The following is a 27330-nucleotide window of genomic DNA, read 5'->3' as shown; positions in this document are numbered from 1 at the left end:
TCTGATGCATTAATTCCTTCAGATGTCTGGTTCCTATCACCACCACTCTGAACAAACTGTACTTTCCTCTCGAACGTTGCCTTTCACATCACACCACTCTGAATGACTTTACACCTTAACAGAAATTTTGAAAGAAAGGTAACGTGACCTTTTAAGCCTAATAACTGAACAACAAACCTCTAGTTTAAGGGGTAACCAGATTAATTTCCAAGGCCTTTGTTCTGTGATTACAACTTTTTGTTCACTTCACTTTAGCGTATGCTGAAAGGGATAACCAAGCTGGCTTGTGTACACACCCATTGTTTGGCCTCTTGGCAAGAAGGGCTCTGTTGTGGGTGAGATGGCGTGCCCTCAGAAGCCCACTCACTTCTGATTCATAATGTCATGTGCATACACATAATACACACGCGAAGTATAACACAAGAGACATAACACAGAAAAGCAAACACACCCAGCCACCTACACACAGAATTTGTGCACACTCATGCTTACACACACACACACACACACACACACACACACACACACACACACACACACACACACACCTGTCAAATCACCCTTCTAAACAGGCTGACACCAAACTCCCTCTTTCAGCGATCCTCCCACTTCCTCTAATGTGTACGTGATAATATTTCAGAGACATGAGCAGGTATCTAAAGTGAGGTGTACCCACCAAAGCCCGACCAGCACATGAACACAAAGCTGCACGCATGATTAGAGATGTCCATTGTGAGGAGGGTGTGGAGACAAAGGAATATGTGTGTGAGTGGACGGGGCGCTGCAGGTGGTGCGGGGGCGGTTAGGCCTAATCTGTGGGATGGGGGTACAGTGAGGGGTTAAAGGGTGTGAGGCCCCATCACATGAATGACTGGACAATCTTCAGACACCTCCCATTTCTCTCTTTACGGACAGAGATTATATCAGATGCGAGTTTTCAATTACACTGCAGACTTACTCAAGGCATATAACAAAGTTATGGTCAACAAACAAGGCATGTTTGTCCATTGGAGTTTGTGAGTTATATCTGTTAGAGAGCAACTATGGTTATTTCAGATGCTTTGGGATTCTGGCTTGTATCTTCAAGGCTTTCGGCATGTTTCAGTCTGCCTGTGTTTATCCAAACCCTCCTGTACCATGTAATTTCTCCGCCCTGCAAAGACCTTAAAGGCCTGGTCAGTTACGTGGGCCAGTTTTCAGTACTGTAATGACGAGGGCTTTGAACAGCATCAGGGACCACACCCACCAAATTCCAGTAAAGCAGAAAACATAGAGCTAGACCACAGCGGTAGTTTAGGGAATCCCTTACTGGACCTTTAATACAAAAATATTTACAACTTTTGAAATATTTAGCAGACACTAGACTACGGCGCTTGCATGTCAGTATTGTATTCATTTTGTTACATTTATAACACTGTACAAGTGTTACATTTCTCTGTAATAAGTGTAGGAAGACAATTTTATGAATGTTTATGTATTGGTATCAGCATACACATACATGAAGCCCACGATTTCCATCCTACTGCATCCCTAATCATTACATTTTTAAATTTACGGCATTTGGCTGACGTATCTTGATCTTATCCAGAGCGACTTACAATTTGATCATTTTACACAGGTAGGCGAAGGTGGTGTTAGGAGTCTTGCCTAAGGACTCTTATTGGTATAGTGTAGGGTGTTTACCCAGGTGGGGATTGAACCCCAGTCTACAGCGTAGAAGGCAGAGGTGTTACCCACTACACTAACCAACCAACCTAATCCTTTTACATCAGGCTGTGTCATGATAAAGGATCATGATTATGTGACTGACTGTGTCTATTTAAAATTGTTAAGAGACAGTATGATATTGCCTGCACTCATCGACGGTAACTATTCCTAAATTTTCTTTAAAAAATAATTAGTTTTAAAATGAGCCATTTGTTTAATGAAGTACGTAACCTAAGACAAACATCTAAAAGTATCAAATACTGAGTAGCCGAACTACTCAAAAACTACTACTCCACAGGAAGAAATATACACCTAACAACAGGATGTCACACAATGTGCTATTTCAAGTTAGATTTGTGACAGGATAGGCTTGGATTCATTCTTCCTTCAAATATCCAATCAAGCACTTTCAGCTGATACTGGCCCAATACCAATATCTCATATTGGATTGTGGCATTTCTAATGATTGTCATTAAAAATTGTGAGGAAACAAAGATTCTGTATTTCAGGATATAGTCTGAATTGCACATGAATGACAGAAAAAGAACATTCCATGAAGCATGACAGAAAACAGCCTTGTCAGAAAATATCCCAAAAAACTTGATAGGGACTGTTCAGAATTAGAATGGCAGGATTTTGCTGCATTATGTTTTCTAAACATTTCTTCTATAATTGGAACGTTGCACTGGCCAAAACAGAAACAACAATGAACTTGCCATTAATAGTGCGCTTCTACTTCAAATCTGCTTGATTAAATGCCCTGTCCATGCTCCGGCCCTCAACTCAGATCCCTTACAGGTCTGCTTACAGTAAAACGCCACAAATTACATTCTGTCACACACAGAGTGAGTGTGTGCAAATGGCTGGGGTGACTAGGAGAAACACATGTAAACACACACAAACACACAGTCAGGGGATGTCCCAAACTATGGCTTTCATCCCATTACAAATGTGTGCAATGTGGAATATAATGGGTTCATAATGACTTTTTTTGTTGCCGATTTAGCAAAGCGCTGTAATTTTGTGCTGACCACAATAACTTAATGACAGCTGTGATTACTGAATATAATTTGAATGGCGGATGAGTCAGAACATCACTTTCATACGAAATCACTCGCAGGGTTCGCCGTCTGCTCCTGATTCATCCCATCATCTGCCTCAGCATGACAAAGATGAATTAGCACTTCTGAGTACAAAACAGCAACAAAGCAAATGCACGGCGTCAGTGGCATCCGTAGACGTTGTCCTGGAAGGCAATTAAACGGCTGTGGAAGATTTGTGGAGGGCGGTGATTCTTTGAAGTTACCTCGAGTGGCTGCCCTGAGGGGGGGGCAATAACATGTTATTCTGACTCTTATAAAAGATCCATCACCCCCAAATAAGAAGAAAGCAAGTAAGAAAGATGATGAGGTTGAAACTCTGACTCATGTCTCGTGCCATTTTCAGGAGTACAGTGCAGACATAATAGCCACCAGAAGCTCATGAGAGCTAAGATCACAGCCTGTTTTAGGTAAAAGTAGTTAAATAAGCCCAGTCTTATCTAATCTTACCTTTCTGTCACAAAGCTCAACAGATGGATCAGGATTAGTGAACGTGTATTATGATATTTTATGTTTCAATAAATGAGTTGAGTATGCCCTCTACCCTCTGGTGATAAAAAAGGCTAATGAAGAGGAAAGCACTGGCCTGACTCCTACTCATTACTTTGCCTATCATACCCTCTACTGGACAAAAAAGGTAATACAAGTCTGGCGTTTTAGGCTTACATCAAAGCACTGGTGTGGTTTAAATAGGCATAAACAGTACATTTTTCTCTACTCCACAATTTCCCACAAGGAAACTACAAAAGTCTCCTTCAATAAATCAGAAGACGAAAACAAGAAGAATCCAAATCTTTGTGTATGTAAACTCCCATTCGGAAGCACAGGCCCATGAAAAAGTTTATGAAACGGCTTGAACCAGATGTTGGAAGTTAACAAAGAAACGCCCTCAAGAGGTACTTGAGCTTTATATAATCCTGACTGTGTGCATGCTGCCCTACTTTATCATCTGTGGTTTTTCAGATCACTGTAAAGACAATGTCTTGTGAGGGTCTTCTCCCCTTAGAGCCCTACCAGAATGGAATTAAGAGCATTTGCTCTCTGCAACAGTCAATGAGCTCCAAGACACAAAATGCATAACAAGCACAGATAGATAGAAAGTTGGGATAGTGTGTAAAATGTAAATAAATGTAAATAAAAACAAAATGCAATAATTTGCAAATCTCATAGACCCATATTTTATTCACAATAGAACATAGAACACATATCAGGTGTTGAAAGTGAGACATTTTTCCATTTCATGAAAAACATTAACTCTTTTAGAAAATGATGGCAGCAACGCATCTCAGAAAAGCTGGGACAGGGCTGTGTCTTTCTGTAGCATCCCCTTCTTTTAACAACCGTCTGTAAACTTCTGGGAAGTGAGGAGACCAGTTGCTGCAGTTTTGGAAGAGGAATGTTTACTCTTTCTTGTCTGAAGTAGGATTCTAGTTGCTTGACAGATGTGCAAGACACCTATGCCATGCGCACTTATGCTCACCCATACCTTCATGAATGCTGGCTTTGAACTGTGTGCTAAAAACAAGCTGGGAGGTCTTTACTCTGGAGGATGCAGTGTCCATTATTTCCAAAATCGAACTTCAAATTTTGATGCATCTGACCACAGGACACTATTCCACTTTGCCTCAGTGGAATTTTAAATGAGACCAAAGAGGTTTGCAGCATTTCTGGATCCTGTTTATGATACAGCTTTCACTTGCAGTTATGAATTGCTTTTGTGAACTGTGTCCAGAGACAATGATTTCTAGAAGTGTTCCTCAGCCCATGCAGTGATTTCCAGTACAGAATCATGCCTGTTTTCAAAGAAGTCGCCTGAGGGTCCGACGATCACAAGCAACCAAAATTGATCATTGGCCTTGTTCCTTGTGTACTGGGTTTTCTCCAGATTCTCTGAATCTTTTGATGATATGTACTGTAGATGGTGGGATGTCCAAAGTCTTTGCAATTTTACATTGAGGAACATTCTTTGGAAATTGTTCCACAATTTTTAGACACAGTTTTTGGCAGAATGGCGAACCTCTGCCCATCTTTGCTTCTGACAGACTCTGCCTTTCTATAATGCTCTTTTTATACCCACTCATGTGAGTAAGTTGCAAATTGCTCTTCTAGCTTTTTTTTCAGTACCACTTACTTTTCCAGCCTTTTGCTGCCTCTGTCCCAACTTTTTTGAGATGCACTGCTGCCATCAAGTTCTAAATGAGTTAATATTTTTCATGAAATGGTAAAATGTCTCACTTTCAACATCTGATATGTGTTCTATGTTCTACTGTACTTTTTGCTCCTTGTTGCACCGTGTTGTTCCTGGAGGAACATAATTTCACTCCACTGTGTACTTGTACATATATGGAATGACAATAAAAGACTTGACTTGACTATTGTGAATAAAATATGGGTCTATGTGATTTGCAAATCATTGCATTCTGTTTTTGTTTAATTTTTTTTTCATTTTACACAGCGTCCTAACTTTTTTGGAATTGGGGTTGTACCCTGAAACTCAATGGCATCCTGGCCTGCTTAAAACCGAAATAAACCTATCTATACGGTGGCATATGGCGCCACCTATTGGACTGCCGGAAAGTAAAATCCAGGATCATCAAATCCAAATCTATTTACTTCCAGCACATATATTTAGTTCTACGAAAATTAAGTGGAATCAAATTAAAGAGGCTAGTTTACATAAGCTGTGCTTATTAGCCACTGTGCTCTTTCATAACAGACTGCTTACAAACACCAGAAAGGTTGGAACCACAGCAGAAAGAAAACATGTTTTTTAATCCATGTTTTCTTAATGATTATCACCAAGATTCTGCAATTTTCTGCCTCTGAAAAGCAAAAAAGAAAGGTGGGGTAGAAGAGGGAAGGAGGGAGAGATGGAGGGAGAGATGGAAGGAGAAAAGGAGTGAGACATAGAAGTGCATGTGAGAGGAAGGGAAGGAGGGAGGGGGGTAAGCTCAGGGTCACCAAGTTCGCCCATTCCAATAGTGCTCATGAAATAACAACTGATCCTGTCTGTATTTTTTCTACCATTCCTACTGATGAAAAGATAATGTTCACTTCTGCTAGTGACTACGAGATTTGCCATGTTTATTGCCACGATAATAGCGGGGTGTGCTCACTGTGGGTTAATACCACCTATGGAAAGCTAGACCTACAGTACACAATTTTTAGCCCGATTCAATTCCAATTTGCCCAGTCTAACAAGTTTTCACAACTTGATGCAATTATCTAAGCTGGAAGTTGGAAGGTAATAGCCAATGTAAGAAGTCCAAGAGAGAAAAAAAGACATATGCAAAAGCTGTATGCATGTCCTGAACAAAGGCAAAAACGACCCTTAATGATGTTTACAATGCAAGGACCCAGATAAAACACTCTTATCATAGTCAAACTTTTCTCTAGCTCTTGCTGCAGAATAAAAAGATTTGTGTTTTTCACATTCACTGTATTTTTGCTATGCTTCTTGTGTTGAGGTTTTAGCCTGGAAGACATGGTTCCATGATTTCCAAAAAAAAAAATATTCTAATTTTGATTATCTGAATCAAAGAACACTTTTTCACTTAAACAGGTCAGGCCCACAGAAAGCAGTGGTGTTTCAATGCTCTGTTCACACATAGTTTGTTCTTTGCATTTTAACTTGCATTTGTGGATGCAGTGATGAACTGTGTTCACAGACAGTGTTTTTCGGAAGTGTTCTTGAGTCCCTGTAGTGATTTACACTACAGAATCGGGTCAGTTTTTAATGCAGCACCACCTGAGGGCTCACAGTCAGATGAAATCCCAAAGTTCTTCATTATTTTACATTGCGAAACTTTACTCTTGAATTCACTATTTGCCCATGCAGTCTTTCACAGAGTGGCAAAGCCCTCCTCATCTCTACTTCTGACACACTCAGCCTCTCTGAGATGCTCTTATACCCAATCATGTTACTGACCTGTTGCCAATCAACCTAATCAGTTGTGAGATGTTCCACTAAGTGTTTTTTTTCATTATACAACTTCATCACCAACAAATTTACAACTTTTTTCTTTTGTTGCCCCTGTCCCAACTTTTCTGAAATGTGTTGCAGGCATCAAATTCAAAATGGGCATATGTTTTACAAAAAAACAATAAAATTTCTCATCTTGAGCATTAATGTTGCCTTTGTACTATTTTCATTTTACATGCATAAATGATGTGTGTTCTATTTGTTATTTACATTTTGCACAGTGTGCAAAGTGTTTTATAAAGTGGGTCATATAAACACTAGGACTACACTCATCATACATACATATAAAATTACTGGGAAAAGACTCTGTTAGAATATGCATAATACAAATGAGTGACTATGTCTGCTAAATGGTCTTTGTGTGTGTGCATCTATGTATGTACGTGTGTGTGCCTATGTGGGCGTGAGGAAGGATTTGATCCCATTTGTCTATATAATCTATTTGATGATCCATATTCTCAAAGTTCCTTCCAAAAACTAAACTTAATTTGCAGAAAAGGGCTCCACACATCAATACATCCATCTGTTGATCAACCCATCCATCCATTCATATACCTTCGGTGTGATACATTTTCTTTGACAAAATTGATTCCAAAATTTCACGTATAGGCAAAATCAGACACTTCTTGTTTAAAAACTAATAACCCTTAAAATGAGCTATTTTTAAAGAAGGATTTCACTTAATATGTAGGCTATCATGCTAAACTACTCAAACACTACTACACCACAGTGGAAATACGTTGCTAACAACATGACATCACACAATGTGAATCTGTGGTATTGCAGGCTAGATTTGTTTTTTTTCCCCTGCAAATTATCCAGAATTTTCTGCTGATATAGGCCTGATACTGATACCCATGAAAACAGATATGCCATCTCTAGGAAGTTGGCAGTCATTATATATATATATTGCTGTTCTTGAGCATGGTGTGTGTGTGTGTGTGTGTATATATATATATATATATATATATATGTGTATATATATATATATATATATATATATATATATATATATATATATATATATATACATACACACACACACACACACACACACACACACCATGCTCAAGAACAGCACATAGAGAACTTCATGGAATGGGTTTCATCCAAGCTTTACATCACCAAGCGCAATGCAAACCGTTTAATGCAGCAGTGCAAAGCGCTGCCACCGGACTCTAGAGCGGTGGAGACGTGTCTGGAGTGACATCATATTAAAACCTTTGGCCCTATGGATTAAGAATGGGTCACTGAAGTTCATATGTTTGTAAAGGCAAACAAATGAATACTTTTGGCAATATAGTGTATATTCAAAGCAAAATACTCAAAAAAAAAAACGTGACTTACTTCCCCCCTCTGATGGTTTTTGAGAAGCCAAATAAGATTGAGATCTGAACTGGCACAACTGAACTTACACCACAAGATCATACAGGTTTGTGAGACCCAACTTTGAATTACTGATCAATGTCAAGATTAAGCACAGAACACTAAAGAACACCCTAATGTTGTTTCCATAAACGAACAGTAGATGGCGCCATCGCTCCATCAGAAAAACACGTACGACGCTTCTGAAAAAGTCACTCAAAAAAAGTTCTCGCATTACATCTAGGACAGGAAAGCAAGCTTTCCAGAGAAAGTCTCTAGTACATTCTTCACCGCCTGAATCCACGGGTTCTGCCAACTGCGATTGTGACGCAGATCGTCTGCGTTAAGAATAACCAGATGTCTGGAGAGAATAAGCTCCGATCTGTTACAACACCTATATGTCGGCCCAGGAACTCAGCTGAGAGAGAGAGACAGGAAGGGGGGAGGCAGCTGAACAACGCGGAAAAGAAGGAAGAAAGAAGGAGGGAGAGAAATAAGAGAGAGGACTGCAAGACGAGTGTGAGAGTGAATGAGTGAGTGTGTGAGCGAGAGAGGCAAAGATAGATGGGGAGACAGAGTGAGGGAGGGAGAGAAGGAGTGAGAGAGGGAAGTGCGTGTGCGAGGGAGGGAGGGAGCTAAGCTAGCTCGGGGTCAGTGAGTTCGTCCATTCCAATAGTGCTCGTGAAATGACAACTGATCCAAACACTGTGTACCATACCATCAAGCGCGCGCACACACGCTCGCACGCCAAGTTACCAAACAGCTCCCACACACACGCGCATGAACTACACCTCAAATCCTCATATAACCATGTGAAATATGCAACTCGGATATATCCCACGTATGCAGCCCACGTGTAGATCAGAGCACATTTAACAGAGTAGGGTTTGATATAGCACGTTTAATTTAGGCACCCAGAAACGGCACGTAAACAACAGGTACACGGTGGGCGTTTAGTGATATTGCATGCACGTTGATCATATCAGCAGCATGAAAACACCAGTTCCAGAGCCAGTTCAATAGAAAAACAGGATGAATTATCACTCAGACGAAACATTTAATGTGAAGAGTCCGAATCACGGCGTTCACTCACCAGGTAAAGGAGGAAGGTGTGCAAGCCAGTGCCGAGTCCGACGGACGAGAGAATACCCAAGCCCAGCCAGTAGGCGCACCACAGGCACTTCTTCTCCAGCAGCCGCACATACTGAGGAGACGGAGCAGCGCGTGAGAGCCGTGTGCAGTCATATACACGCACACATGGGGAAAAGGAACGAGAGAAGGCGTGGAGGGAGAGAGGTGAAACAGAAAGTGCGACATAAGGAAGGGAGGGGAAGGGAATGGAGGGGAGGGGAGGGAGTGGGGGAGAGAGAGAGAGAGAGAGAGAGAGAGAGAGGGAGAAGAGGCACCTCTGTGCGAGTTGTTGTTGCTTGCTGTTGCGGAGTTCGGGGAGGACAGAGCTGGAGGGTGAGAGAGTTCAGAACACTGAGAGAGAATAAGAGTGTTATTCTAGTCCAGCTAGCCAAGTCTTACACAACACAGCGCGAGAGGACAGCCAGTCGAGCCCCTGCTGCAGCTCGCGCGCTCTCTCGCTCAATCTTTCACGCACTGACTCACGCGCGCACAACCACGCTTACGTATCCATTTCTCTCTCATTAGCTTCGTCTTTCTCTCCTGTTTTCACTTTATTCGCCCGCTCCATCTCTCCCCGTGTAGCGTTTCCCGTCCGACAGGCCAATGCCCCTCGGTAAAAAAAAAAAAAGAGGGGGGGGGCTGTTTTCGTAGTCGCAGTGAAATTTACGGGTTTGGATTATTATGGGAACATCATGGGTTTCTGGCAGAGTTCCTGGTGAGCTCTGCCTCACCAGGAATCCAGCAAAACAGAAAACACACGCACTTCCTCACGTCCCCTCTCTTCGTTCTCTCTCTATCTCATACACATTCTTCTCTCTCTCGGTCTCTCTCTCTCTCTATCTCTCTCGCTCTCTCTCTCTGCCCCCACACTCCCGCTCTACCTCTCTCTCCCACATTTGTTCCCTCACACATGTGAATCGAGAACTTTCTACACTCATCTTCCCTGCCAGCCGAGTACATCCAATCTGTCTGTCTGGCATAACTGGCAAAGATGACAGGGTTAGCTTTAAGTTTAGTGGTTTAGCTACCTCAGAATTTAGGGAACCACAACATCAGATATAAAGCCATTTGCTAGCACAGAGCCTGTTCGTAACTTCAGAAAATCTTTACACAAACAGCTGTAAACAACAACGCTACCGTTTAAAGGTTTGGAACCACTCGCCTCATTAGTAGTTCATTGTAGTTCAATAATAATGTATGTAGTGTAGACTAAAATACTATAAGCTAAATACCAGAAGGTATTTTAAGAGGTTGTATTGTAAGATGTATGCTCTAGCGAATGTTAACATGGTCATGAACTGCCACATTACAGACTTTGCATAACACTAATACAATGGCAATGAATTGTCAACATTGTATAACACTAGCAAAATCATCCCCCATCACTGCATCACAAAGAGATTTCTGTGAAGCTTCTTTGTCAGTGTCTACTGTGGAAAGAGATACACAGATCAAACTAAATCAGGAACTGAAAAGACTGCTATATCTCAGTAACTACAATGAGAGACAGTGTTGTGGCTTATGGTGTACACTCAGCGCTCCATGTTCTGTGGACAGGCCTGGTTAGAAGAAAAGAAAAAAAAACAATAGCACAAGCAAATTTCTAAGCTGGAGAAAAAGCAAAATCTGTATGTGCATAGCCAGTAACCAGTCATACTTCATGCTACTGAAACTACATGTGGTAACCATTTTCACACACGCTTTACTGAATTTGCCTTCTAGTGATTTCAGTCGTCTTCTGAAATTAACTGAGGCTGCAGCCTTGACTATCCTGCCTGCTCCTACACTTGTATAATGCTTATATAACTTGTAAAGATCACCTTCTGATGTGCTCCTTCGATGGAGTAAGTGATGAAGAAGAGGAAAAGGAGTAGCAGGAAAGCGAAGGCCGTTCCTCTCTGCTGCCACAGCCTGGGGGAGGAAGAGGAGCAGAAGAGTGAGGAAGACTTCTGGGTGAAGTGAGAGGTTTAGCTCACAGCAACAGACACAAATCAGTGGCCATCTGAGGAGACGGTCTAAGCTTTTGATCCATGTTAACAGCATTAAGGGCTTTCCCTGCTCGCTCTCTCACTTATCTGGTGGGCTTCCTATTACAGTACTATGCAGTGAAGAGCAGATGTGACAATAATACGTGTGAGCTAAAAGATGATTGACCGCATAATGTATGGAGAAATTTCAGACGGAGAAGCACTGATCACTCTTAAGATAAAGGTCTAAAGAAAACCAGTTATACCTTTAGTAACTTTGTTTCTTTGTTTCCCACACTAAGCAAATACAAACAAACACATTCCAGCTACTGAGATTTAGCACATCCAGTTTTCACCTGAAAACATAACTATTATTAAATACAATCCCACACCAGCTAGCTGAGCATCGCTTGACCTATTTTCCAGAGGCATTTACGTCATTGTAGAGCAATATCGGGGAATAGGCCGGCAGTTCGCACTGTAGGCTGAGACGGCTACAGTTAGTCATTTAAGAAACATGACCACGTCATTCTCACAGCTCTGTGTGAGTCGTTCAATCACAATCTCCCACTTGCCCTTACTGTCAAAGGAGGGGGGGTCAAACTTCTGATGAAAAATTTCTTTTTCATTCATGCCAAAGTGATGATATGACTAATAAGTTTATCACAACAGGACATTATCCATCCTCTTCTGCACGAGTATAGCTTCAAGATGTCACCAAGGTAAGTCCCTGTTCCAATTCACATTCGAGCAAACTTGCAAGTGATCTAATGTGACATTCCTGATGGTCTGCAACAATTTAGGATATTTTCTGTGTTCAGCAAGAGGGCTCTTGATCACTTGTAAACTTGCAGATTTCTGAGGTTACCACAAGGACTTAAAGGTAGATTGAAAATTTTGGCAAGATCTATTGTAGCCAAAGTTATCAGCTGTGACGTATTCTCTGATAATTCACTGACCCAAAGTGAACCCATCAGATCAAGCTGGCAAATACTGTGACAAGTTAATAGTCAAACTAATAGTTGACTAGTCAATAATTTGAAAGGCAACAGCAAGAAGCAGAGATTATACATAATTTAACTACCACTTTGAGAAGGATGGTAAACACTCTCTCTCTCTCTCTCTCTCTCTCTCTCTCTCTCTCTCTCTCTCTCTCTCTCGGCCACTTTATTGGGTACACCTGTTCAATTGCTTGTTAACACAAATACCTAATCAGCCAATCACATGGCCACAACTCAATGCATTTAGGCATGTAGACGTGGTCAAGACAACTTGCTGAAGTGCAAACTCAGCATTAGAATCGGGAAGAAAGGTGATTTAAGTGACTTTGAACGTGGCGTGGTTGTTGGTGCAAGACGGGCTGGTCTGAGTATTTCAGAAACTGCTGGGATCTACTGGGATTTTCACAAACAACCATCTCTAGGGTTTACAGAGAATGGTTCGAAAAAGAGAAAATATCCAGTGAGCGGCAGTTGCGTGGACGAAAATGCCTTGATGATGTGAGAGATCAGAGGAGAATGGGCAGACTGGTTTGAGGTGATAGACAGGTAACAGATAACCAACCAAAATCTCTGAGGAATGTTTCCAACACCTTGTTGAAAGTATGCCACGAAGAATTAAGGCAGTTCTGGAGGCAAAAGGGGATACAACCTTTTACTAGCAATATGTACCTAATAAAGTGGCTGGTGTTGTTGGAGTTAATGTTTCCCTTAATGAACAGCAGCTCCAGACCATGCTACCACCACCATGCCTGACTGTAGGCAAGACACAGTTGTCTTGGTACTCCTTACCAGGGCACCACCACACATGCTGGACACCATCTGAGCCAAATGAGTTTATCTTGGTTTCACATGGTTTCAGTAATCCATATTCTTGGACTGCTTGTCTTCAGCAAACTGTTTCTGGGTTTTCTTGTGCATCAGCTTCAGAAGAGGCTTCCTTCTTGGATGATGGCCATGCAGACCGAGTTGATGCACTGTGCAGCGTATGGTCTGAGCACTGACAGGCTGACCTCACACTTCTTCAACCTCTGTAGCAATGCTGGCAGCACTCATTTTTTGAAGCCAACCTCTGGATATGACGCTGAACATGTGGACTCAGCTTCTTTGGTCGACCCTGGTGAGGTCTGTTCAGAGCGGAACCTGTCCTGGAAAACTGCTGTATGACCTTGGCCACCATTTCTATAGCTCAGTTTTAGGGTGTTAGCAATCTCCTTATTTCACACATCCTCAGAGAGTTCTTTGCCATGAGGTGCCATGTTGAATATCCAGTGGCCAATATGAGAGAATTGTACTGCTCCCCATGCTCCCCATTCACACCTGGAACCTTGTAACTCTAAGGAGTCACATGACACCATGGAGGGACAACAACATAATTGGGCACAATTTGGACATGTTCACTGTGAGGTGTACTCACTTGTGTTGCCAGCTATTTAGACATTAATGGCTGTGTTGAGTTATTTTCAGAGGACAGTAAATCTACACTGCTACTACTTCAAGTAATATTCAAGTTTCATTTATATAGTGTTGTCCCATGAAAATATTTGCATAAATATGAGAAATATGAGGGGTGTACTCACTTTTGTGAGATACTGTGTGTGTGTGTATATATATATATATAAAATATGTGTGTGTATATATACGACCCCATTTCCAAAAAAAGCTAAATGTTTTCCCATTTTTCTTTAATATAGGATTTCAGCTTCTCAATGATTCGGGGGCTCATTTGTTGCATTTTTCATTTCAATAATTTCATTTCATCATGTCAAATGTTATAAGTGGGTGACAGATCTGGATAGCAGGCAGGCCAAATCAGCACCCAGACTCTTTTAATATGGAGCAATGCTGTTGTACATGTAGAATGTGGTTTGACATTTTCTTACTGAAATAAGTAAGGCCTTCCTTGAAAAAGACGTTGTCTGGGTGGCAGTAATAATATAAATGAATATTATAAATGAATATATAAATGAAACTTGAATATTACTTGAAGTAGTAGCAGTGTAGATTTACTGTCCTCTGAAAATAACTCAACACAGCCATTAATGTCTAAATAGCTGGCAACACAAGTGAGTACACCTCACAGTGAACATGTCCATTTCTAAAGATTCTCTTAATCTTTTAAATGGTATTTTGTACTGTAAGTGATAAAAAGCAAACGTTTTTTGCTATTTTATGTTGAGAAATGTTATTCTTTAATTGTTGTTCTGTTTGCTTGTGCAGTGTCTCACAGAGTGGTGAACCCCCCTTCTTCTGAAAGACTCCACCTCTATGAGATGCTCTTTTTATACTCCATCATGTTATTGACTTGTTGCCAATCAACGACCAGGTGTCTTTTTCTTTTAGCATTACACAACTTTACCAGCCTTTTTATTGCCCCTGTCCCAACTTTTTTGGAACGTGTTGCTGGCATCAATTTCTAAATGGGCAAATATTTTCAAAAACCAAAAACATTTCTCAGTTTCAACATTGCATATGAAGATGTTATTATTATATGTATTATTACATATAATAATATATATATTATATATATTATTATTATTATATACTATATATATATATGGCATTATATATATTACATATATGTATATATGTATTATTTTGTATTACTGTCAGTTAAATATGGGGGTTTAAATGATTTGCTCATCATAGAATTTTGTTTTTATTTACATTTTGCACAGCACCCCAAGTGTTTAGGAAATGGGTTGTATTTGGCTTCCAATGTCTTTCAGTGAGCAAAATCTGTTTTTTTTTGCACTTGTTTTATTGGTCCATCCCAGGATTTGTGCATACTGTTGAAATTTGGCAGCTGAGCACTTTTGTTTGTGGAATATACGAGTTAAGAAAGCACATCCAGACACATATCTAATATCTTTGATATCTAATTGTTTGTACTAAAGATGTTAGAACAAAGATGGGAAATGGTTGGACTGAAAGGTTTGGGGAAAATAATAATATTAATAATGCAATTGAGATTCCAAGCCTTTTTTCCCTCAAGAAGAATAGCACGTCCATTTTTTGGGCTTGAGGCTTTAATGCTGAATGTAATGTGCCAGACTGCTGATTACAAGCTTTATGCTATTAGGTTAAATTTCTCCACTTGAAACTTAATAAGACAACATTAAATAAAATAGAGTGTAATTAAAACTGTAGCTCTTGCATTTTAAAAGTTGCAATTTTTATATAAAAACAATTATCTGCTCAGTCATGATGTAACACATAGTGTTACATACTACATACATACTATAACATTCCCATACAAAAAATAAAAGGAGCCAAACCAAAAATATATTTTTTAATGATGGCTTCAGACTGCTCAGTGATTAGGTAAAAACCCTAACTCAACCACTTTATTAGAACTGAAAGTGAATGAATAATGTCTTAGTTAAGCTGTTCTGCAGTGTCAGCTTCCAAGCTCTCTTACTAGCCATAGCTGGCTGTAAAAGTTTATCCCCAGATAAAGTTGCAACATAGATTCAATCATGAATTTGTATAGAGAGGTGACAAATTAAAGAAAAGGCCTGAATAAATGAGTGTATAAACGCAATGAGTACAAATGCTTTCCGACAGATGTACATGATACAATTAAGCAATTAACATCCTGGGTCAGGTGGCTTTGTTATGCTGTGGGGTCAGTTTGCTGGTATGGTTTGAATCAAACTGGTCCCCTTAAAGAGGTGCAAAGCAAAACAGCGAATGCTGCATTTTCTGTTGAACTACTGGTCCACTTCATATTTTGTGATTGTTGCAGCCACAGGAAACAAATGGTATTACGGATACTGCCCTTCCATAGACTGTGAAACATTTAGAATTTCAACAACAGATAGACACAACGTGACTCAGCCCGCAGGTCAGGTAGGGACATTGGCTATTCTTTTCTCTCCTGCTGAGCAGTCCGTAAAAAATGGCCAGGAAGTGATCTCTTAACCTCATTCTAATGCTTTCCTTTATAAGAAGGTGTTTGTGAATATGGCCACTGCTCTCCTCACCTCCTAATCCATTCCTTCAGAGTGATGAACATTTCTAGGAGGAAGTAGTGAAGAGTAAGAGCAGGCCTGTTCCATAGCACCAGAGTGAGTCTCTCCTTTTTATCCCTCTGCTTCAGTTCACTCAGAGATGCAGCATCTAAAAAAAACAAACACCAACCAAAAGGACCTGTTCCACATACAGTTCTAAAAGATTGAATTTAGGCCAGTTGTATCATGAAAATTTAGCTGATGACCCACTTCCACAAACAATTTAACAATTTAATAGTCTATTTCTGTTTATGTTATGCAACTATTAAAGTATAAACCTAAAGTGGCCAAATAGGCTGATTAGTTATCATGCTTTCTTGCTACTGATGCTGAATAACTCCCAACTGATAAAAGAAATAGCTCAAGCCCAAACACATAAACATTACTAACTGCTGCTGTCCATATGTACTGTAGCACCAGTAAGAAGTTCAAACTTTTGGTGTTTGAGTAAGACCTGTGACCTCTCTCGATAAATGTGTTTTCAACTAGCTTTAATTTACAACCCCAATTCCAATGAAGTTGGGACGTTGTGTACAACATAAATAAAAACAGAATACGATGATTTGCAAATCCTTTTCAACCTATATTCAATTGAATACACTACAAAGATAAGATATTTAATGTTCAAACGGATAAACTTTATTGTTTTTTGCAAATATTCACTCATTTTGAATTTGATGCCTGCAACATGTTCCAAAGAAGTTGGGACAGGGGCAACAAAAGACTGGGAAAGTTGAGGAATGCTCAAAAAACACCTGTTTGGAACATTCCACAGGTGAACAGGTTAATTGGAAACAGGTGTCATGATTGGGTATTGCTATCAGCGCAAAGTTAAAAAGGCAGCATCTCTGATGGTGTGGGGGTGTGTTGGTGCCCATGGCATGGGTAACTTGCACCTCTGTGAAGGCACCATTGATGCTGAAAGGTACATACAGGTTTTGGAGCAACATATGCTGCCATCCAAGCAACGTCTTTTTCAGGGATGTCCTGCTTATTGCAGCATTCTGCACGTGTTACAACAGCATGGCTTCATAGTAAAAGAGTGCAGGTATTAGACTGGCCTGCCTGCAGTCCAGACCTGTCTCCCATTGAAAATGTGTGGTGTATTATGAAGCGCAACATACGACAACAGAGACCCCGGACTGTTGAGCAACTGAACTTGTACATCAAGCAAGAATGGGAGAGCTTCAACAATTAGTGTCCTCAGTTCCCAAACGCTCATAGAGTGTTGTTAAAAATAAAGGTGATGTAACACAGTGGTAAACATGCCCCTGTCCCAACTTCTTTGGAACGTGTTGCAGACATCAAATTCACAATTAGTGAATATTTGCAAAAAACAATAAAGTTTATCCATTTGAACATTAAATATCTTGTCTTTGTAGTGTATTCAATTGAATATAGGTTGAAAAGGATTTGCAAATCATTGTATTCTGTTTTCATTTATGTTTTATACAACGTCCCAACTTCATTGGAATTGGGGTTGTACATGCATTTGCCTCAAGCAAACTGATGAATATAAGAATATATATAAATGAATCTGAAAGTAACAACCGTGGAAAATAACTGGTCTATGTCTTATCGATTTATTTGATGCAACATACGGGTGTATCCCCAACTCACATCTAACCCACTACAAAACTAATATTTAAATGATAAAAAAACAAAATAACTAAAAGCTCATTACTGGCAGATAATTGGCAAAAGTAATGTTTGTATTAGGTTGACATTAGGATTTGGCCCATATGTATTGCTGCACTCATTAGTCCTGTCACTATCAGCTGGATTACCGCTGATCTTGCTTTCAGTTTTTCAAAGAAATTGGCAGGGATATTTTTCCTCCAGAGTTTGGTCTTAGAAGATTTCAAACACATTCAGTGATGTTGAAGTCTGCACTCTGGGGTGAACAGTCCATTGAGACTACCATCAGCTTTAATTAGCAAATATTCCTTTTTGTCTAAGCCTTTTTCTGAGTATGGCAGCTACACGTCCTTACAGAACAATATACCTTGATTTTCTTACGAATTCCAGTGAAATCAATTTCAATCAGAAATCAGAAAGCATTTTTCTTCCTTATCTTGACAGGATTTGATTGAATTGTGAAAAACGGGCCTTCTGAAACAAATAAGAGAGTCTAATGCAGTCTAATGCAGAATTTGTTTGGTTTGGAGAAATGTCAAAAAAGAACTATGACATTTTGATATGAATTTCAGTATTTTTTAAACATGATTCATCAGTGTTAAAAGCTTGATTTTAATATATAAATATTTTTAAACCAAGACATTGACCAGGTGAAACACCAGTTAGCAGGCTAGACTTTTAGCATCTGCATTGCTTTGGCTTTTTATCAAGAGATGAACTGTGTGTGTGCTGGTGCACATCACCCTCATCATCAGCTGACCTGCAGAAAACATTAGAAAGCAGCTCAAATACTACCATATACTTTTGAACTCCCTCACTTGTGTTAAACATAAACAGGGGTTGCCAGTTTAAACAAATAACTGAAATAACTCAGAAGTGTTGGGGATGGAGGTGGCGATCAGTGTTTTTGCTCAGTGACAGCTCAGGGTGGTGAGAAGGGGTGGAAAAACATACTGACATATTATTGGTTAGTACGATTGTTCCCTGCTGCTTGTCACGATTGGCGCCTCTCAGTCCTGTCCATGTGCTCATGTTGTGTTTACTTCCCAGTGCTGTCCATGTGCATCTTTGTTTTGGTTTTCAGTCCTGCCCCCTTGTTTAGTGACTCCGCCCCTGATTGTTCCCACCTGTTTTAGGCCTGTCCCTCGTTATCCTTGTTCGTATTTAAGCCCCGTGTTTGCTGGTCTTTGTTTGACGTTTGGGATGTTTGTTTGATGTTAGATGTCCTGATTGTTTGAATTGTTGTTTGCTGGATGTTTTCTTTGTTTGATGTATGCTTGTTTGAGTTGTACTTTCGCTATTAGTTCTCTGTGTTTAGCCTGTGTTCTGTTAGTCATGTCTGTCTTGCGATCTCTTCGTATTGGCCATTTGAACCTGGACTGTCATACCCGCAACCCTGGATTTGCCCTCAATAAAAGTCGCTTATCTCAGCATATGCGTCTGCCTCCTCGCTTCCCAGTGTTACACTGCTGAACATGGTAGTGGAACCAAATGTCAGAAGGCATCTACACTTCAAAGTATATGAAAAAAAACAAAATTTTGTCTTTTGAACAATGGAAAACAGTAGTTTGTGCTTAAAATGACCCCAAGAACAAAGTCCATTTTGATTTCAGGTTGACTTTAAAGTACTGTTTATTTGACAGCGATGATTTTGGTGGTCTGTCAAGTCTTGCATGGTGGATAAAAGTCCCATTTTCTATATATTCTTTAATTCCAGTTTACATGTATTTTCCATTTCACTTTCCAATTTCTTATGCAAATGAATTATCTTCATATTGTATGTCCCCAGAAATATCTCCCGAAAAATTAATAATGTGTAGAAATATTGAAAAAACATTGCTACATCTTTAGGATAGATTAGTTTTTTAGGTTTTAAAGTTCTTTTGCCAGTTTTTAAAACTCTGAATGGCACAGCACCTGCATACCTCACAGAATGTCTCTCTACGGATGTTCTAACACTTGACTTCAGATCTGAAGATAGTGATGTTCTGCAAAAAATAGGGAGGCCTCTTTCTGTTATTATACTGTTATTATACTTCTAAACTGGAACTCAATTTAACTAGACAGTCAAGCTCAGAGCACACTTTTAAGAAACATTTCAAAATGTATCTCTTTCTTTTAGCTTGTAATTTAATTTCTACCTTTCATTTATTTTTATCTCTTTTAAACAGATCTGTTACTACTTCATATGATTAGTACTCAATTATCATACACTTATTTCAATTATCTTTTTCCTTATATTGCTGGCATTGAAAAGTAAATAGAATAGTACTCAAATTTAAATTCTTCTGTGACTCATTACATTATATTATATATTATTATTATTATTATTATTAATTACTGTTTAATGGCCATTTTGAGTGGAAATTTAATTTATGAAGGGTGGTCTCTTACATCTGCGCAGTACAGCATGTACCAAATATAAGTGCTTGACAGAGGCCAATAATCTTGAAGCTTTCTTCATGTTACATAAACCACATCCTGGAGCCATTATAGTTTCATAAAAGTTTTATCTGCTTTTCTGAGAGCACTCTATAAAGCTGTCTGTGCATGGGACAATAACTAAATCACCCAAGGCGAACACCCAATAAAATTAACACATTTTCATTGTGATCTTGCAATTTTTTTGTGGTAAAGCAGGACACTCCAGGTCTCAATGGCTTACCTGCCTCCTTAGTAGCAGACCTCCCATTGCGGTGCTCCTTAACGCCTGCTCTCCTCTGAGGACGCTCACAGTTGGTCTGAGTCTCATTCATCTCAGCCTTGGGAACCTGGGAGAAATGAAGAGAGAACAGAGGGAGAAAGAAAGAAAGAAAGAAAGATATTTGTCTTTTTTTCCTCATCCTGTGTCAATCACTCTACCATCAATACTCTGCTCTCTTGCACAGAACTGTCAGTCAGACCTGTACTAACCCAAAGATTCCCTCTTGTGACAATGTAGCAACCTTTCACACGTATTAAGGCCAGTATAACCACATGCACTCCTATTGATAACCATCACTCTCCTGTGAAGGACCTAGTCTTAGCAGACCTTCAATCTGAGGAGTTTAATGTCACTAAAAGCTACCTCTCAAAAATGAAATTCTTATGAATACACTGCCCAATACCTGAAATATTGTATTAATACATTAATCTTGAAATCAGATTTTGGCCTAAAATGTATTTTTTCAATACAAATGTTTTTTTTAAAACATTTTTAACATATAAAAACTCATAAGACACCAGTAGGCTCACTGGTTGATAAATTTCTCCACAATGAGCCACTTCACATTACACCATGTGAGTGACTTTGTTCACACCTCAAAGAGTGAAATATGCAGAAATTTTGAAAAAATCTGTAAAGAGCCTGTACTACCTTGTGGAAGTTCTCTTTACCTGTGTAAAGTAGTAGTGAGACACTGCTTTACACAGACCACCCATATCTGGATATGAATGTCACTTGTGCAATGGTAAGAACCATTTGCTCATGTGTTCATGATATCCTGCTCTGATCTCAGATACGAAGTAGCAAATACCACATCTCCTCCTCAGTGTACGCAAACACAAGAAAAACCCACCCCTCGCCACAAGTGTTGCCCAAAATAACCTACAAAAAAAAAAGGACAGCGAAAACATTAGAGGACTACTTCAAGACTTCCTCACTGCTGAAAACAGGAACCAAGCAGATTAAGGAAGGCAGGACTTTGGGGAAAGGCGATCTTACGGTAGATACTGAAACTAATCAGAGTGGTAGTGCCTATCTAGGAACAGGTAACTGGATGCTGAAATAGAAAGCATTACTCTCACTCTGCTAATGAGACTTTTGATGACAGGCCAGTTTCAGGCTCACTGGTCTAGGACCTTTTGGGTACCACAGTCTTTTCTCAAAGACACAAAGCCTTCTGCCACACACCTGCACTCAAAATGCATAATCTCTACAACATAAATGAATTCATAACAAGGCTCTGTCTCTATCATCAGGTCCACAGCTATGAGAGTGGCAGGAAATTTGATTTCAAAACTTCCTCACACTGCCTGGCTTAAATTAGGTTCAGTCCCTAGAGCTCACTGTAGCAACTCTAGCACAGATTTTAGAGTACCCAATCAGTTAAAGCAGCACTGTAATGTGGCCTGTGTATGCAGCTGTGCACACTGCACACTTGTGCCCTACATAGGCCTAAGCAACACTGAAGTCTAATCTATTATGTTCAATTTAAAAAAGGCATTGAGACATGAGCCATTGAATCTTGCTGAGAAGGGCACAGAGCAACAAAATACAGCAATATTCAGAAAAAAAACACTACGAATTTTCCCACAGTAGACATACAGTCAAACGCAAGCATGTTAATCAGACTTTGGTATTATTTGTCAAAAAACTGGCACTAACAGAAGCTAATCCTGTACAGACTACCAAGAGGACTAATCCTAGACTTGAGCTCCTCTAAAAGGCACTTACTCAGAGTCTAGCTGACGTTATTTACAGTGAAGAGGACCTGAACAGTGCCCGCACCGTCATAATCAGATGAGGGTGCTTCCTTAAAATTTCTGTCAAATTTAAAATTTGACATCTAACCTAATTCATTCAGTTTGACCTGGTGTACAGCTGTGCATTCCACAGAAACCTGTCAAATCGATTTTCTATAGCCATTTCATTTACTAAAACCAGTAAACCTACATGTGTCTTCAGTTTTTCTAAGTTACTTATAGTTTTCTTTGTGGACTATCATTTTGCTACACAACACCCTATACCTCTCTGCCATTAACTGATTTTTTAGAAAATACATTTTTAGCTAAAGATCATTTTAGAACTATCGAGCTGAACATAAGTCAGACCATAAATCAGCACTAATTCAGGATCCTGGCACCTCGCACTGCACTTATCCTTTTCTGCTTTCTTTCTAATGCCCCTACTAGGTTAGCACTGGCACAGATGAATGAACAAGAATTTAATAATTACCCTTTACAGCTTCCATGGAAAACCACAGCAGAGCACGAAAACATAGCGTAAGAAAAGAAAAGACACATGGACCATACAGTAATGTCCGTCACTCAGATAAGTCTGCCTCACTGCCTTATTTCCACCTGACACATGCAGAATAACGAGTAGAGTTAGTTGGGTCTCTGACTAATGCTCTGTTGATTTGTTGCATGCATTATAGCAGCAGTTCGCAACTCCAGACAGCGATCTTTCTTACCTTCCTCTTTGCCTCCCTGTCAAACGGCAACCGCAGGTCGCTGCAGCACTGTGCAATACGTGCGTTCAACCTGAGGCGCGTATTTCCGCTCATGCGGTACCAGTGGACCAATCTGGATCACGACCAAACCTTGCAGCATGTGGATAGTATCAGACGGTTTACCTGAGCCCGCTTAATCCATCCAAATGCAGTCTAAGAGCACGGTGAGGTTAGCCTACTCAAAATGTTTTCTAGTATTTGCTGTATTCAAAATGTTTCCTACATCATACTGTCCGTAAATGTTTTATGTAAATGTAGGACTTGTGTCCTGGTTTAGCTTATGTGGTTTGTAGATATCGGAACGTCAGCATATGTGACGTTTTGATAATGTTGCATTTGATTAACGCCAATGTTTGAGTATGTCATGGTGATTTTGTATCACGCTCTGCTCTCAGAATATAGACACTTTATCATTCTAGTCCCTTTCCATGTAACGCGTACGTTCGTGGATCTTTAAACAACTCGCAACAAGCTCGCCGCGTGCATGACTTGAAGATCGTAGATTGTGCGGTTTACTCGAACAGCCCGTTTTTTGTGAGGTCATCAACGGGGGACCAAGTCACATTGTACAAGAGGACGCGGCAGAAGTACGAAGTGATGTTTGGTGAGAAAGCTTTCAATAAAAAGTAAATAAATAAATAAATGTAAGCGTTTGCAGTCGTATGACCCCTGACGTTTCATCTTAAAGTGTACAGGAAGCAAACCACGGCTAGCGAAACCTGATCTGATATTCAGTCTTATGTGGGCCGCGCCGGCTAATAGCGATTCAGCGTGGAATTAGCCAGTTAGCTGACGCTAGCTAGCTAACCTAAGCTAGCTTGTTTATGGGCGTTTCGGGTTGTCTTTTTTGTCTTTTTTCAACAAAACTTACGTTTCTAAAGGTTTATACATTGTAATAAAAGTTCGGTTGCTGCTGTGTAGTAAAAACCAAGGTTTTTCTCTCGTTAATGCTGAAATATTGACATTGAACTGTTTATAGTAAGCTAGGTTAAATCAGGAGTTTGAGTCCAAATGTGCTGAAGACAGTATTTATTATTCAGCGTTGGCATATACCATCGGATATTTTTCAAATAACTTCCATTGTTATTCTGATATATTTAGATTGGGAAATGACCAGTTATTACCGGAATTTAGGTAGCTGAACTGATTTAGCTCCCCCTTCTCTCTGGATGACTGAATATAGGTTTAGTTCCTATGACCATGTTTTATTGAAGTTTTTATTAAATAAGCTAAATAATTAAACTCTTTTCGCAAGCTACTAGAATTGCTGTTCTAGTATGAAAATCTTCAAATTTAGGCTGACGGATGTTTTTTTTTCTTGAAAATAAGTGTTAATAGTTCTCGTCAGCATTGAACTCATAACTAAAGGAAAGCTCATTTAGTACACTTAATCACGTAATTCACTGTAAGACGTGCTTCTGTCTATAAGATTGTCTGCTGATTTTAACCACATTCTCTGGAAAGTGTCTGTATACCTATACCTAATTTTTTTTGTAATGTAACCAGGTTTCAGGATGGACTCCTTGTACAGTCCGTTAACTTTGGGCATGCTAGCCGGGGTCGGTTGTGGACTCTGCCTTGGATGGTACCTCCGAGGTCGACTCAGTCGGCCCCCCCGTGGACTGGTGGCAGCTTGTGGAAACGCCAGCAGTGCCAATGAAAGCAGCATTATGGGAGAGAGTGGCGAATTCAAAATGATCCTTGTAGTCCGGACTGACCTTAAAATGGGCAAAGGCAAAGTGGCAGCCCAATGCTCTCATGCCGCAGTGTCCGCTTACAAGCAGGTACAGCGCAGAAATCCTGATCTTCTAAAACAGTGGGAATACTGTGGTCAGCCCAAAGTAGTGGTCAAGGCACCAAATGAAGAATGCCTTTTAGAACTGTTGACCCATGCAAAAGAAGTTGGGTTGCCAGTCAGCCTTATTCAAGATGCTGGAAGAACCCAAATTGCACCAGGTTCAAGGACTGTTCTTGGGGTTGGCCCAGGGCCTGCAGATCTTGTGGACAAAGTAACGGGACACTTGAAACTATACTAGACACTGAGGTCACTAGAGACAGCATCCCCTAGATTGTCCAACATTTTCTAGAATTGTGCAAATTCTCCATCTACGTTTTTTGAAAAGGACGAAATCTGAGTGGATTCTGGATGAAATTATGTACTATCAAAGAAAAACATAACACAGCTTTGTGCAGTTTGACCATTTATTTTAAGAAGCAAGTAATTCACCTCTTCCATATGAGTACATTTTGTTTGCATTGTAAATGTATATATACAGAGATGGGTCTTCTAGCTTCAGGTTAAATCAGGCAACTATGAATCCTTAAACATCTTTGTTTAAAATCATCTCCAAAATAAACAATTTCAAAATGTTTGACTTCCCTCAAATACCCAGTGGAGACCTGAATGAATCCTGGAATTCCTGTAACTGCAGCTTTAGTGAGACCAAATTACTCAATGCTTTGTGCTAATATTCCTGCTCTAATGGCTGTCAGCTCTACAATACTGCACAGATTTCAATGCCCATTTCCAAAACCAGCAAAATGGATACTAAAATTAAATCCATGTGATGCCTCATATTTACCCTCCATTACAGATTGTACACTCAATGTTTCTCACCTATGCGTAAACAGTACTGTCCACTGGGTATAATATAAAGGGAAAAATAAGACAAAGCCAATGATCTACTGTCATAGCAGCAGTATTAGTCAAAACAAGAATGAGTGACTGGAGCAGTACATGTCACATAGCACAGTTTGCACCAGAGAAGCCTTTGTTTATATGCAGGGGGGGGGGTGTCATTCAAGGTTATTCTGCACAAATCAAATTTATATAGCATGTGCATGGTTTATATAGTTTAGGCCATGAAGCAAATTTTAAGTTTAATTTTAAGGGCATACATATCTTCCCAAATTAATTGCCAACTTTTACGTGTGGAGGTGTGAAACATCACAAACACCATGATAGCCCGTTCATCCACACATGCACACCCACAGCAACATGAGGAGAGGGACAATAGTAACACACACACACACAGGGGTCTGTATAATATTCTTTTTAATTATCCCTCACTAAATGGAATGATCCCACATGAAGAGCACTGGTTACTGCACAAGGAAAGGTCATCTGTAACATCGTAAATAACAGGGGAAAAATGTTCGTTTTCTACGCAATTTTACCAGTCAAACCTCCACGGGCTGGGAAAAGAATAAATCTCACCTTTTTAAGTCATATTGTCTGTATGCATTTAAAAGAATCTTTCATATTTGGTGAACACTACAAACTCCCATGTACATGTTATTGTATTTGTTAAGTAGTGTTTGTTCATGGAAGTGGCAGTCACTGTGTTCAAATATTTTGGAACAGTGTTTACTGTCCTTTTAATATACGACAGTTAAATGCATTTTACAGACTGAACAAGCTGCTCTCACACACACACAGACACACCAAAATGAGATTCTACATTATTTTTATATTCTCACTACAGAGTGCAAATTGGACGCTTCACAACAGACCCTTTTTTTTATTCAACAGAAGTGTTGCTCTTCCCGTAAAGTCCTCATTTTGGACAAAAACCATTCCCCTAAAATATAATGGAAAAAAAAGAATCTAACTGATACATGGAATGTGGAAAAAATATTTCTGGTTATCATCTTTTCATTTTCTTTGACAATGTAGAAATAAAATGAGTCCTTCATGACAGTGTAAAGGGAAATATAAAAAAAAACAAAAAAGAACAGGAAAACAAGAAAAAAAAGGTAAAAGAAAAACTTTGCTCAGATCTCCTGCATGAAGTAGAAGACAGGCAAGGAGGGCTGGTAAAGAACTTGGCAGGGGAAATAGATGGAGGAGCTGGGCCGAACCATGCGGCAGCATTTCGAGGGAGGTGCGGGGCTGGTCCTTACATGCCGTAGCCAAAGCTGGGCTGGGTCTGAGGAGCCTGACCATAACCAGCTGGTGCTGTGTAACCGTAGCCATAAGCCTGCTGTGGGGGTACAGCCACACTTGGACCTGCAGTTAGCATCAGCTGGGGTGTGCCTGTGGAAGAAACAGTAAACAGTGTGAGGGCCAAAAAGCACAACTGTAAGATCTGTCTCAGTTTTAAATGCAAAATGAAAATACAAGCGTCTTGCGTCTTCTATAGTTTATCGCAAAACATGTTCAGTCTTTTACTGAAAAAGCTGATTGTGCAGGACATTTTCCTCATCACAATATCAC

At 39.9% G+C, this 27330-nt stretch overlaps 3 protein-coding genes across 7 annotated transcripts in view; 1 reads left to right on the top strand and 2 right to left on the bottom strand.

Moving 5' to 3' along the window:
- LOC108439204 (vacuole membrane protein 1-like) overlaps positions 1-23172 on the bottom strand; it is a 77730-nt gene extending 54558 nt beyond the window's left edge. Inside the window, exons 1-6 of one of the 2 annotated variants that reach the window (XM_017717468.2) lie at positions 23076-23172; positions 20567-20672; positions 16237-16372; positions 11106-11196; positions 9561-9611; positions 9248-9358 (exon numbers count right to left, since the gene is read on the bottom strand). In XM_017717468.2, the coding sequence (XP_017572957.1) occupies positions 9248-9358; positions 9561-9611; positions 11106-11196; positions 16237-16372; positions 20567-20672; positions 23076-23168 (588 nt within the window). In that variant the 5' untranslated portion in view covers positions 23169-23172. The remainder of the gene's footprint in view (positions 1-9247; positions 9359-9560; positions 9612-11105; positions 11197-16236; positions 16373-20566; positions 20673-23075) is intronic. The other variant, XM_017717469.2, reaches the window with a different exon arrangement.
- Positions 23173-23188: 16 nt separating this feature from the next.
- On the top strand, positions 23189-26343 carry ptrh2 (peptidyl-tRNA hydrolase 2). 3 transcript variants are annotated; one of them, XM_017717471.2, is made up of 3 exons: positions 23198-23278; positions 23510-23718; positions 24621-26343. In XM_017717471.2, exons 2-3 carry the CDS (start codon positions 23712-23714, stop codon positions 25148-25150), a joined length of 537 nt encoding a protein of 178 aa, XP_017572960.1. In that variant the 5' UTR covers positions 23198-23278; positions 23510-23711; the 3' UTR covers positions 25151-26343. The 3 variants fall into 3 exon arrangements, with proteins under 3 accessions (XP_017572962.1, XP_017572960.1, XP_037403106.1); XM_017717473.2 differs by lacking the exon at positions 23510-23718 and having other exon boundaries at positions 23189-23278; XM_037547209.1 differs by lacking the exon at positions 23198-23278 and having other exon boundaries at positions 23357-23740.
- Positions 25303-27330, bottom strand: part of cltca (clathrin, heavy chain a (Hc)) — a 58296-nt gene continuing 56268 nt past the window's right edge. For both annotated transcript variants that reach the window (XM_017717466.2, XM_017717467.2), the window contains one exon: positions 25303-27150. In XM_017717466.2, coding sequence (XP_017572955.1) covers positions 27014-27150 — 137 coding nt within the window. In that variant the 3' untranslated portion in view covers positions 25303-27013. The remainder of the gene's footprint in view (positions 27151-27330) is intronic.

The sequence above is a fragment of the Pygocentrus nattereri genome, chromosome 18, assembly GCF_015220715.1.
Source record: "Pygocentrus nattereri isolate fPygNat1 chromosome 18, fPygNat1.pri, whole genome shotgun sequence".
In the NCBI taxonomy this organism is placed as follows: Eukaryota; Metazoa; Chordata; class Actinopteri; order Characiformes; family Serrasalmidae; genus Pygocentrus; species Pygocentrus nattereri.
This window is presented reverse-complemented; position numbering and strand designations above follow the sequence as displayed.